A 14,242-nucleotide genomic window follows, 5' to 3' on the forward strand; every position below is an offset into this window, starting at 1 on the left:
TTGTTAGCAAGCAAAGAATTCACAACACAATTAGTTAAAACATTATCTTAATTGTAAATTACATTTTTCTGAAATACAAATAAACAAAATGCCTTAATGTTTCAAAACGGTTGATTTTTATACTGAACAAGTGAGAAAATTCATTCTACTGAAATATCCTGGAAATTGTACTCATGTAAGTCATCCAGGTTTTCTATAGTATAGAGGTTTTCAGAGTACAGTGATAAAGAGCTCAGTGGCTCTGGAGCCTGACTGCTCAAGTTCAAGTCTCAGTTCTGCTCCTCAGATGTGTGCTCTGGACAAGTTGCTTAACTTCTGTACTCATCTATAGAACTACAATAACAACAGTACCTTCCTCACAAAGTTAAGACTAGGCAAGTTATAAATGTGAAACATTTAGTGTAGCATCTGTCACACAGAAGGGACAAATATAAACTAGTAGTATATTCTCAAAATATTTTCACTTTATTTACATCTAATAATCTACACACATATAACCTTTCAGATAAAATTTATTTTCCCTTTTTTCTCTCAACTGGCATAATCGAATTTTTACATTAGGAAATACATCCTAATACAGAAAAAAGCAATAAATATGTTAAGCTTAAATTAATAATTACAAAGCAAACACCAATATAACCACCATGTAGGAAAAGAAACAAAACACTACCATAAAACCCAGAAGTCGTAAGTGTAGCCCTCTTCTAATCATAGTGGTTATCTCCATTGGTTACCTGCTGGTGATGACTACTATTATAATTCTGTGGTAATCACTTCCTTGCACTTGTAGTTCTATCATCTAAGATTACTTTTGTTCAGGTATTATAAAGGGAATAACACCATATGCATTCTTTCGTGACTTGCTTCACTCACACATCACATTTATGACTCAATTTCTCCTCCTCAAAACTTCAGAAATAATTTGTAGATTTAAAAGAAAAAGCTAGACCACTTAAAAAGCTTGTAAGATTCTCACTGTTCCTCTTCAACTGTAGATCATTCTCCCAGGGTTTTAGCTTTAACCTTAAAAAACAGTGAAATAATTGCTACTACCATCAACATTCTGAAGCCAAACACCTCAAAGCAATTACATTTTTATCAAGGATGATATCTAGGTAATATTTTTAATACGTTAAAAAGCATACCAGCTAATAACAAGAGCAATGTTATGCTTTCAGAGCCTATCATATTGTTAGATATTTTTAATCTAATTTATAAGCCATTTAAAAGAATATTCAGAAATCTTATTTACTTGAAATGATACTTCCTCAGGGAATTCTCCAATTATTAAATCTTAATTTTTGTCTCCTTGAGTTACATTCTCAGAATATCCTGTACTGATGTATGTTAACACTTTGCACATTTTGCAATGGTTTATGTCACGGCTGTGACCTCTGTCTTCCTTCCTTTCCTCATCCAGCATTAACTATCCTCTACGGTAAGAAAGGAAAGCTTACCTCACAGACCATGTGAACCACAATGTATATAGTGTTTGTTGTGCACTAACATGTGCTAAATCAAGAAAAAAACTTATTGAAAGTCAGACTTTAACACACATCAACTCACATTGGTTTCAGGATAGGCAGTATCCCTTACATCTAACTTGTTAAGAGGCAGGAAAGTAACCTCTCCAGGAAGATTCATTTTATTAAACTCCATCAAAATCTTCGTGCTGACTTCATCTGAATCAACAATGTGATAAAATAACCTACATGTAAAGAGAACGAGATAGGTCCAAAGTGCTTTAAACATTTAAGCAAACAAGTTACTTTTTTCTATGCCATCCAATTTGTATGGGGAGGGTTACTCAGAAAATTCCAATGGAGGAAGAGGAAGTACAAAACGGAGAAGTTCTAGTTTCTACAACTAGGAACAAACACTTAGCATTGACGTCTTTAATTGGAACGTTAAATAAAAGGATTGGAATATTAAATAAAAGAGGATATATTTAAACTACAAAAAGTTGTTTCTTAGGTTATTCTTATTCCCTTTTTTCTTTAAAAACTCAAAACATTAAGCAAAAAAAATCTCACCTATTTCCAGCAGTGACTTCCACACATGTGTAGAAGGCAGGCTCACATTCAAAGTTATTCATCACAATACCATGATAGCCATTTTGAACATGCTGGTTTATTCCTTTTCGACGGAAGTGGTCTAGCACTTTATTTATGCTATCTATTCCATTTAAAATGGCCTGTTCAAAAGCAAAAAATAGTAAAATAATGCTAATGGCACTCCTGCTGATATAAAATGCCCCCATTACTCTATACATTAAAAAAATATACCAAATTGAGAGATTGGGATTGACATATACACAACTATCTATAAAACAAACAACTAATAACAACCTACTGTACAGTACAAGGAACTCTACTCAATACTCAGTAACGCCCTATATGAAAAAAGAATCTAAAAAAAAAAGAGTGGATATACTTATATGTGTAACTGATTCACTTTGCTGAACACCTGAAACTAATACAACTCTGTAAATAAACTATACGCCAATAAAAATTTTAAAAAATAAAAAATATACCACAGATTAAACACCCTCTCCAACAATAGGTCAACTCCCTTGAAATATGCCAACTACGTGCAACACCTTGTATTATGGATTCTGTTCCATGATATTAGCATTAAAAATGGACCCTTCATCTAGAAATCACAAGCGCTATTTTTAATAGCATGGGTGCTTAAATGATATCCAGTATTTCATATTTATACGATAAGTAATTTGCACTCTTCTCTTGAAAGCTAATAAATTCTTGTGCAGTAATAACTGACTCAATGCAAACTGAGGTAATGAAAAGAACCTACCCACCTTTCCTGTTGCAGCTCTAAGAAGTTGCTGTTTCTTTTCAAGATCTTCTCTTTTAGCAGCAAGTGCCTGCTGTTCTGCATTCTCTTCTCTCCACAAGTAACTAATCAATAAAAAATAGACTGTCTTTAATTTTAAAATTAAGACAATATGCTAACAGTATACAATTTTGAGGGAAGACTGAAATTAAACTTCTGTAGTTAATTTATAACTTCAGTTCAGTTCAGTCGCTCAGTCGTGTCCGACTCTTTGCGACCCCAAGAATCGCAGCACGCCAGGCCTCCCTGTCCATCACAAACTCCCAGAGTTTACTCAAACTCATGCCCATCGAGTCGGTGATGCCATCCAGCCATCTCATCCTCTGTCGTCCCCTTCTCCTCCTGCCCCCAATCCCTCCCAGCATCAGGGTCTTTTCCAATGAGTCAACTCTTCGCGTGAGGTGGCCAAAGTATTGGAGTTTCAGCTTCAGTATCAGTCCTTCCAATGAACACTTAAAGACCATTTAACAGCCAGTAACTAGCATTACTCAAAAATATTAAGGCATACTTTAGTCTATACTAACTTTCTTTCACTTTGTAATTCATCTTTCTTATTTTTTACTTCATAGTATTTTCTGTCCAGTTCTTCAACTCGAGCTTTGACTTCATTAAGATCCTGATCCAGTTTCTATGGAAATAAAAATAATTCAAATTTAAAATATAATTTCATACAAACTAATCCCTAGTAATAGAAAGCAGGTCAGTTGTTATCAGGGGATGGAAGTGGCCAGGAAAGGAGGAAGGGAGGAATTACCAACGGGTATGGGAAAAATTTTGGGGTGATCAATAGGCTTGTTATCTTAATTGTGGTGATGGTTTAACAAGCACATACATGTATCAAAACAATTAATTTGTTCATTAATAACCTTGCTACTTCTATAATGTATACTCTAGAATTTTAGAAGAAAAAAATTTATTAATGAATTCTCAAAACACTGAAATGCATACTTTTCACATGGCCCCCTCTACCCACACACAAACACACTAGAACACAAGAGATTTAGGAACATACTAAGAAGCAAAAGGCTTTTTTGTACAATGTAATTAGCACTGTAAAATCATCTCTATCCAGAATAAAGAACAGAGTTCACCCTCACAAGTGGTCATTTTGATACACTTAAATGTGACTGAAATATTGAAAAATAATTTCAAACTTAAGAAAGAATGAATAAAACCTCTCACTGCAAGGTCCTGTTTTAGCACCAAGCTTTTTCAAAAAGGGCATCTGTTGAGGTTGATATTTCCATGAACTCAAGACAAAAATGCCTTTTATTTCAAGACAGGACTGTAGCTATCTCAACTGAAACAATACTAACAAATTCCCAAATAACTGACTACCTCATTCAACCTGTTTTCCATTCCTGACCAAAGTCCAAAGCACACTGGCCAGTAGTCTATTACTCCTGGTCACTTGTCCTACCAGCTGAGCTGTTGATGGTTACAGAATCAGTTCTGTTTGCTCCCCGGTATGTTTTTGTTTTTAGGTGACTGATTACATTAAACATTAGATAAACTGATGATGAGTACAAGGAAAAGTTGTTTCTTTACAAAACTGATTTAGTGTTGAACACACTCAAAGATGAGTCACTAAAAATTGGACTAAATGGGCAAAACAACTCTAATATATAATACATAAGTGCATATGGTAATAGATAATATGTACTTTATAATGGACTTCTCAGGTAGCTCAGTAGAAATGGAGTAGCCATCACAGTCAACAAGAGTCCTAAAAGCAGTACTTGGATGCAATCTCAAAACGACAGAATGACCTCTGTTCGTTTTCAAGGCAAACCATTCAGTATCACGGTAATCCAAGTCTATGCCCTGACCAGTAATGCCGAAGAAGCTGAAGTTGAACAGTTCTATGAAGATCTACAAGGCCTTCTAGAACTAACACCCAAAAAAGATGTCCTTTTCATTACAGGGGACTAGAATGCAAAAGTAGGAAGTCAAGAAATACCTTGAAAAACAGGCAAATTTGGCCTTGGAGTACAGAATGAAGCAGGGCAGAGGCTAATAAAGTTTTGCTAAGAGAACACACTGGTCATAGCAAACACCCTCTTCCAACAACATAAGAGAAGACTCTACACATGGACATCACCAGATGGTCAATACAGAAATCAGATTACATTCTTTGCAGCCAAAGATGGAGAAGTTCTATACAGTCAGCAAAAACAAGACTGGGAGCTGTGGCCAGATCGTGAACTCCTTATTGAAAATTCAGACTTAAATTGAAGAAAGTAGGGAAAAACCACTAGACCATTCAGGTCTGACCTGAATCAAATCCCTTATGATTATACAGTTCAGTTCAGTTCAGTCGCTCAGTCGTGTCTGACTCTGCAACCCCATGGACTGCAGCATGCCAGGCCTCCCTGTCCATCACCAACTCCCAGAGTCCACCCAAACCCATGTCCATTGTGTCGGTGATGCCATCCAACCATCTCATCCTGTCGTCCCCTTCTCCTCCTGCCCTAAATCTGACGCAGCATCAGGGTCTTTTCCAACGAGTCAGATCTTTGCATCAGGTGGCCAAATTATTGGAGTTTCAGCTTCAACATCAATCCTTCCAATGAGCACCCAGGACTGATCTCCTTTAAGATGGACTGGTTGGATCTCCTTGCAGTCCAAGGGACTCTCAAGAGTCTTCTCCAATACCACAGTTCAAAAGCATCAATTCTTCTGTGCTCAGCTTGCTTTATAGTCCAACTCTCACATCCATACATGACTACTGGAAAAACCATAGCCTTGACTAGATAGACCTTTGTTGGCAAAGTAATGTCTCTGCTTTTTAATATGCTGGCTAGGTTGGTCATAACTTTCCTTCTAAGGAGCAAGTGTCTTTTAATTTCATGGCTGCAGTCACCATCCGCAGTGATTTTGGAGCCCAGAAAGATAAAGTCAGCCACTGTTTCCCCATCTATTTCCCATGAAGTGATGGGACCGGATGCCATGATCTTAGTTTTCTGAATGCTGAGCTTTAAACCAACTCGTTCACTCTCTCTCACTTTCACTTTTTGCCATAAGGGTGGTGTCATCTGTATGTCTGTGGTTATTGATATTTCTCTTAGCAATCTTGATTCCAGCTTGTGCTTCCTCCAGCCCACCATTTCTCATGATGCACTCTGCATATAAGTTAAATAAGCAGGGTGACAATATAGAGCTTTGACATACTCCTTTTCCTATTTAGAACCAGTCTGTTGTTCCAGGTCCAGTTCTAACTGTTGCTTCCTGACCTGTATACAGGTTTCTCAAGAGGTAGATCAGGGGGTCTGGTATTCCCATCTCTTTCAGAATTTTCCACAGTTTATTGTGATCCACACAGTCAAAGGCTTTGGCATAGTCAATAAAGCAGAAATAGATGTTTTTTTTGGAACTTTCTTGCTTTTTCGATGATCCAGAGGATGCTGGCAATTTGATCTCTGGTTCCTCTGCCTTTTCTAAAACCAGCTTGAACATCTGGAAGTTCACGGTTCACATATTGCTGAAGCCTGGCTTGGAGAATTTATACAGTGGAAGTGACAAATAGATTCAAGGGATTAGATCTGATAGAGTGCCTTAAGAACTATACAAATGACTGAAATGGTACAGACCTAACGGAAGCAGAAAATATTAAGAAGAGGTGGTAAGAATACACAGAAGAACTATATAATAAAGATCTTCACAACCCATATAATCACGATGGTGTGATCACTCACCTAGAGCCAGACATCCTGGAATGTAAACTCAAGTGAGCCTTAGGAAGCATCACTATGAACAAAGCTAGTGGAGGTGATGGAATTCCAGTTGAACTATTTCAAATCCTAAAAGATGATGCTGTGAAAGTGCTGCTTCAATATGCCAGCAAATTTGGAAAACTCAGCAGTGGCCACAGGACTGGAAAAGGTCAGTTTTCATTCCAATCCCAAAGAAAGGCAATGCCAAAGAATGCTCAAACTACAACACAATTGCAGTCATCTCACACGCTAGCAAAGTAATGCTCAATATTCTCCAAGGGAGGCTTCAACAGTACATGAACCATGAACTTCCAGATGTTCCAGCTGGATTTAGAAAGGGCAGAGGAACCAAATATCAAATTGGCAACATCCGTTGGATTGCTGAAAAAGCAAGAGAGTTCCAGAAAAACATCTATTTCTGCTTTACTGACTATGCCAAAGCCTTTGATTATGTGGATCACAACAAACTGGAAAATTCTTAGAGAGATAGGAATACCAGACCACCTTACCTGCCTCCTGAGAATTCTGTATGCAGGTCAAGAAGCAACAGTTAGAACTGGACATGGAAAAATAGACTGGTTCCAAATAGGAAAACGAGTACGTCAAGGCTGTATATTGTCATCCTGCTGATTTAACTTATATGCAGAGTACATCACGAGAAACACTGGGCTGGATGAAGCACAAGCTGGAATCAAGATTACTGGGAGAAATATCAATAACCTCACATATGGAGATGACACCACCCTTATGGCAGAAAGCGAAGAGGAACTAAAGAGCCTCTTGATGAAAGTGAAAGAGGAGAGTGAAAAAGTTGGCTTTAAACTCAACATTCAGTAAACTAAGATCATGGCATCTGGCCTCATCACTTCATGGCAAACAGATGGGGAAACAGTGGCTGACTTTATTTTGGGGGCTCCAAAATCACTGCAGATGATGACTGCAGCCATGAAATTAAAAGACACTTGCTCCTTGGAAGGAAAGTTATGATCAACCTAGACAGCTTCTTAAAAAGCAGAGACATTTACCTTGCTAACAAAGGTCCGTCTAGTCAAGGCTATGGTTTTCCAGTAGTCATGTATGAAAGTGAGAGTTGGACTCCAAAGAAAGCTGAGTGCTGAAGAATTGAGCCTTTTGAACTGTGGTGTTGGAGAAGACTCTTGAGAGTCCCTTGGACAGTTAGGAGATCTAACCATTCCATTCTAAAGGAAATCAGTCCTGAATATTCATTGGAAGGACTGATGCTGAAGCTAAAACTCCAACACTTTGGCCACCTGATGCGTAGAACTGACTCATTTGAAAAGACCCTGATGCTGGGAAAGATTCAATGTGTGAGAAAGGGACTACAGAAGATGAGATGGTTGGACGGCATCACCGACTCAGTGGACATGAGTTTGAGGAGTTGGTACTGGACAGGCAAGCCTGGCGTACTGCACTCCATGCAGTCACAAAGAATTGGACATGACTGAGCAACTGAACTGAACTGAACTGAATGGTAAAGAATCTGCCTATGAAGGCAGGAGACCACGGTTCGACCCCTGGGCGGGGAAGATCCCCTGGAGGAGGAAATGTTAACTGACTCCGGCACTCTTGCCTGAAAAATCCCATGAACAGAGGAGTCTGGTGGGCCACAGTCCATGGGGTTGCAGATTTGGACACGACTGAGTAACTGAGCACACAAGCACATACTTTATAACAGTAATTCAAAATGTCAAGTCACAAAGTCAAGGAAAGACTGAAGAGCTGATGCAGATTAAAGCAGATAACAGAAACATGACAACCAAATGCAATATATGATCTTATATTGAATCCTGAACTGTTTTCATCCAACTTTAAGGAGAACTGTATTTACATGTGTGGCTCATAACACAAAAGTCCCCTCGGAATGCCAATCACTACTCATATTCATAAGAAATACCTTGGGTTCTACATCAATATTGGTATACACTCTGGTGGAGAATGCTGATAAAGAAGGCTATTCAGGTGTGGGGGTAGGCAAGAGATGGGAAATCTCTATACCTTCCTCTCAATTTTGCTGTGAACCCAAAGATGCTCTTTAAAAAATGTCTAAAAATAAAGACTTGTACATAAGCATACACTTATCTTTAAATATTTATATAAATACATGTAAATATTATACATGAAATGCATATATATATACATATTTAAGATTTTATGTTTTCAGTGACTTTTCGGATAAACTGACCATACCAAAGGTGAAGACCTTGTAAGGTAAAAAGGTTCCTTCTAGGCATGTGTATATATAAATAAATAAATATACATATATATATATATATTCTTACCCTATACTTGTCCTACACACTCCCTTCTTACCACTTTGATCATCTTCCAATCACTATATCCACAAGTAGCATTTAAGAAAGCATTTTTCTAATTTTAAGTAATTTAAAATCTTTCTTATTCAAAGTAATGATTTCATCTTCTACTTCAATTTGTAAGAAAATGCTAACTAAACATGCAGAGTGAATGTTTAATTCATTTAGTAAGTGTTATAAAATCACCAATGTGTTAACAAAATATATTCTGCAGTAAGTTATTACATTGATAGAATTTTACATTATTATATAAAAATGGAAAAATTTTAAATTACTAGTCATTTTAGATTTGTATGGTATCACTTACAGTTAAGTGTACAGTCCAAGTACATGTTACTGACTCATAAAAAATATATTTTAAAATATGACTTAATCTATGGACACACACTGATACAGTAAAAAAAAAATCTTTAAAAAAAGAACTACCATATGTATAATATTGAACTGTGCTGGTCTTATCTAATTAAGTATCTGTCTTGTGTATTTTATGATAAACTATTTACAAATAAAACCTAAAGAAACAGGTAAACCTGCACATGTTCACACTCAACGATTTCACAAAGCAGCTATGAAAGTTCTTACATTATATTGCTCCAAATTTTTCTCTTTATTTGCCTCAGTGTCCTCCAAATCCTTATGTATAGCAGCAATCTGTCTTTTCTTATCATTAATAGCTTGATCCAAAGACTTGAGTTCCTTTTTAATCCACTTATCCCTTTCTTCTTTTGATGTAAACTGGCTTCCTCGACCTTGCTTTGCATAAAGGTCTGTTCTTTCCTGGGTAGCTTGGGCCAATCTACACAAGATAGAAGAGAATGGATTGAAAAGGGGAACAGAAAATAACCAAGTTTAATTGCAATCAATACCTCAAGAGTAGAGAGAGACAATAACCATTTTTATAATTCCATAAAAGAAGGAAAGAAGGGGAATTCCCTGGTGGTCCACTGACTAGGACTCCGTGCTCTCACTGCTGAGGGCCTGGCTTTGACAGTCAGGGAACTAAGACCCCACAAGACACATGGGAAAAAAAAAAGAATTAAGTATAAAAAGCAACTGTTATCTAATAGAGCTTCTAGGACTAGCTCTATATAGCATTAATTTAACTTCAAAATCAGTGAAATTCAGGTAAAACAGCCCATCCTCTAAGGATTTAAGGTCCTTCCTGGTCTGGGTTAATCAGTAAACCTAGACAAATCTAGCACCCTACTTCAGGGATTTTCAAAAATGCTCCAACTATATTTAACTATTTAAATATTTTCAACACCTTACAATGAAAGACATTATAAAAGTTAAAAGGCAAGAGAAAACACATACAACATACAGGACAAATATTAATGCCCAGATAATATAAAACAATGCTATCAAACAGTAAGAAAAAAAATCAGGAAAAAAATGGAGAAAAGAATATAAACAGGAAATTCACTAAAATGAACATATGTGGCATAAAAACATGATAATGTACTAAATTGTGAAGTCAGCAAACACTGGCAAATCTAATCTACAGACAGAAACTAAAATGTCTAGATGTTAAAAGACATCAAGTATGAAAAGAAAGTGGCAGAATGAACACACAGCAGGATACAATTTGGGTAAAAAAAAGAACAATCATCATTCATGTTTTTAAAAGTCCAAAATTTAGCTAAATTATTATGGGCAAGTTACTGAATCTGCAAGTTACTGAATTACTTAAATCTGTCAAATTTATAGTGAGGATACTGTGGATCTCCTAGGGCTTCTAAACAAGCAATATGTATACACTAATACTGGCCCACAGTATTGGCTGTTACTTTGAAATGGGCATTTAACTTTTTGCCCTTAATTACTTTTTGCCTTTAATTACTAACTTCCTAACTTATAATTCTTTATATAAGGTTCTATAGAGGAACCATGTAGAAAATTAGAATTGGTGAAAAAAGTCCCAGACCTAGCAATTCCTCGCTCTTCTTTTTCTTTTACACTGTTGAATTTAGGTTCTGTTTCTGCCAGTTCTTTCTGCTTTTCTTCTATTTTTTCAAGCAGCTTCTGCCTTTCTTTTAATAAGCGTTTCTGTAAATAAAGCAAGATAAGTAAAAATGCAATCTGTTTAAAAACTTTTCTTATTTATAAGTCTAGCATAAGATACTTTCTCATGAGAAGAATTCATGAGAAAACTGACCCTGCAACATAAAACTAATTTTTAAATGTAAGTAACTGATAGTAGTCTATTGCAACTTGAACGCAAATTATTTTAATGTGCCAAATTTTTTACAAAAATTCAAGCATGCACCCCTGTCACAGAAGGGACTGTCCTCTGCAGTTCCCACTCACCTGAACACTTGGGTCTTTCATTTTCAGCATTTTAACTTACCCTCTGTTCACTATTGCCTGCCAATTCATCTTGTAAATCCTTGGCTTTAAGCTCCAACTTAGTTCTCTGCTTAATTTGTTCCTGTCTTTCAGCACTGAGCTGTTCCTTTTCTTCTTTCATAGCTGAAATTTTTGTTTTCAGTTCTCTAACTTGGCGCTCAATATCCTATTCAAAAAGTATCAAAGAGAAACAAGTTAGACAACTAGAAATACAAAAGCAAAATCAGGACACCATTGGTTTGTCTCTTCTTTTTCTCTCATTTAAACTTTCAGTACTACTCTCTTTCCAATACTCAATCCCAGTGATCCCTACTTGAAGTTACCATTCCATAATTCTGGTATAAAAAGTTTAACTTACAAGTTAACTGAACCCAAGTTTATAACCTTACCTCCATTTTATCTCTTGCATCCTGCTGAGCATCTCTTAATTGTCGGGATTTTTCTCCACTTGTCTCTCGCTTAGCAGAAAGCTGGGGAAAAAACCAAGCTATGATTTCTAACCCATTTTGAGTTTGTTCAATATTTTATAACATCTAGCAAAAATCTTTAAATATCTCTTAAAACAAGCATTCACTTACAAAATTTTTTCCCCAAAAATAACTGTAGTGGTTTTAAATAGAAAATGCCTGTAGTTTTCAGCATTACCTAAAACACATTTTTGTACAAAATGTCAGCAATACTAATTACAAAATACACTTTAAAAAGCCAAGAAAGAAATTCGTGAAACCGTAAAAGTTGTTTTCTTCTCATCCTGGTCTGCCTGACACCACCACCTAATTATATGTCAGATACAACTACAGCAAGGACCACATGGGTCATTTTCCTTGGAGTAAATTCAAAGAGTAAATCTGCTGAGTAATGAATTCACTAAGACATTTTAGAATTTTGAGGCCTGTATTTAAAAATCATTGAAAAGTATAAATATGAGTTTAAATATATTCATAAAAATAAAATTAAACAAGTGGCAAAGGTAAGTATTTTACCTCATCAAGTTTAGCACGAGTTTCGTTAAGTTCCTGATTGTAAATGGTATATTCCAGGGCTCGTCTCATCTTATCCCACTTTTGATACTGAGCTAGTTCTTCCTTTTCTTCCTCTAATGTATGTAATCTCTCTTCAATGTATTTTAACAACTCATTGATTTTTTCCCGTTTTCCCTCTTAAAAAAAATGGGAGAAGGGTGAAGGAGTTGAATAAAATTTGTATTAATATCAATTCTCAAATATACTGTGTTAATCTTAAGCACGTTAGCATTATTTCTTTGATGTTAGGTGATAACCAAATCTAAGATACTAAAATGGCAATTATTTATTATGGAAAGTATAAGACAATAAACTTATACATGGTGACACTGATTCTTATATTACATGTGGTACAGGCCTCTGTTTAAGCTTCCTTTAAAAGTTAATGTGCCTCCCCATGACATCAGGAAAAACAAAAACAAAACCTTAATATCACTAGTGTCACTGATTCTCAATTCTTATAACAGCATTATCTAACTGAATACTTACTGTATTCCAATCATGGTGCTACTGTGCTCCTCTATGCGCCACTACAAACTATAAAAAAGGACTTCACAAATGGGAAAGCTTTGGACCAGAGAGGTCAAGTCTAAAGTCTCAATATCAGGTAACTATTATTTAGATTTTGAATGTAAGGGTTTCTGACTCTTAAGCCATGAAAGGGCACAGCACTTGAAAGGCAAAGTTGAGTTTCCATAATGAACATATTAAGAAAGAGTCCAAGTTCAAAGTTTAAGTTTTACATTTACTTGCTTCTGAATAAATTAAAACCTAATGCCAACTGATATTTCAGCATTTTTTTTCCCTGAGGAATACATCCAAATGTCTTATCCTCACTAATAATGAGAAAGACTTTACAGGCACAAAGCAGCTGACCTAGAATGACACTATTATCTCATAGTAACAATTCTTTATTCAAAGAGACAAATTGTTAGAATTCTCAAACTTTCAACTGCCTACCACTAATTTTCTTTCCAATCTGTCCACAGGCAAATTATTATACAATATCCTCCTGAGAATACACAACTTCTCTCAAGTATCATAACACAATGAAAAAGCAATTCACAGAATAGAAGAAATAAGGCAGAATAACATTTATTTTACCTGTTTCCTTCATTAAAGATATGCTTTCTTCTTTTCGTTCATCATACACTCTAGTACCAGCCACTTCTCTTAATAGTTTTAGTCTCTGAGAATCTGGTGCTGTTGCCATCTGGTTAATCTAAAAATTTTAGAATAGTAATTATTTACAGAGATAGATTGCTCTTTAAGAACTCTACCTTCAAAGGTATTCACATGCCAAGTTTTAAGTACTGAGTTCACAATGGGAGAACAGCAATGAACAGAAAAGATCTTACCCTCAAAAAACTTACATTCTAGTGGGAAAAAAACCAGGAAGTATACATACCATTACACTATAAACGCCAAAAACAAAACAAAATAAGAAATTATAGCATAAAGAGTTAGGGTGATGGCAGTGCTCTAATAAAAGAGGAAGACAATATAGATGGCTTCTATGAAATGACCTATGAGCGGACACTGAAATAATACAAAGGGACCTATGCTGCATGCATGCAGTAAGTCTCAGGTAATTGCTTTCAAATCAGCCTCCTTTTAAAGAAACTTCTTATAAAGACAGTCTTTTCAAAAACCTTGCTCTTAAAAGTGAAACACATATTCTTCCTAATCCCTTTTTCTGAATGCTAGCTTTCCAACACATAGCTAAAAACACCTCCAACATGAAATAAGAAGTGGACATCTTAAAAGGATTCTCCCCTAGTCCAAAATAGCACAATAGAAAACTATTAAGACCCTGCAGGATATGTTGTAAGAAAAATAAATTATTTTAGATATATATAGTTAAAATATATGAGGAAATAGCAGAACAATCAGCGAAAGTATAACTCCTAAAAACTGTGAAAAATCGCATTTTGATTAAGGGAAAATAATATGTGGCATTATGGCAGATTTCTGG

The 14,242-nt window shown here is 35.8% G+C and overlaps 1 protein-coding gene across 1 annotated transcript in view; it reads right to left on the bottom strand.

Moving 5' to 3' along the window:
- The window catches only part of SMC3 (structural maintenance of chromosomes 3), a 37,957-nt gene that overhangs the window by 9,440 nt on the left and 14,275 nt on the right, over nt 1–14,242 (bottom strand). The window contains exons 8-17 of the mRNA XM_043476001.1: nt 13,372–13,489; nt 12,229–12,404; nt 11,635–11,715; nt 11,247–11,411; nt 10,824–10,945; nt 9,482–9,695; nt 3,378–3,481; nt 2,819–2,918; nt 2,034–2,194; nt 1,567–1,708 (exon numbers count right to left, since the gene is read on the bottom strand). Of these exons, the coding sequence (XP_043331936.1) occupies nt 1,567–1,708; nt 2,034–2,194; nt 2,819–2,918; nt 3,378–3,481; nt 9,482–9,695; nt 10,824–10,945; nt 11,247–11,411; nt 11,635–11,715; nt 12,229–12,404; nt 13,372–13,489 (1,383 nt within the window). The remainder of the gene's footprint in view (nt 1–1,566; nt 1,709–2,033; nt 2,195–2,818; nt 2,919–3,377; nt 3,482–9,481; nt 9,696–10,823; nt 10,946–11,246; nt 11,412–11,634; nt 11,716–12,228; nt 12,405–13,371; nt 13,490–14,242) is intronic.

This window comes from Cervus canadensis, chromosome 8, assembly GCF_019320065.1.
Source record: "Cervus canadensis isolate Bull #8, Minnesota chromosome 8, ASM1932006v1, whole genome shotgun sequence".
NCBI lineage: Eukaryota > Metazoa > Chordata > Mammalia > Artiodactyla > Cervidae > Cervus > Cervus canadensis.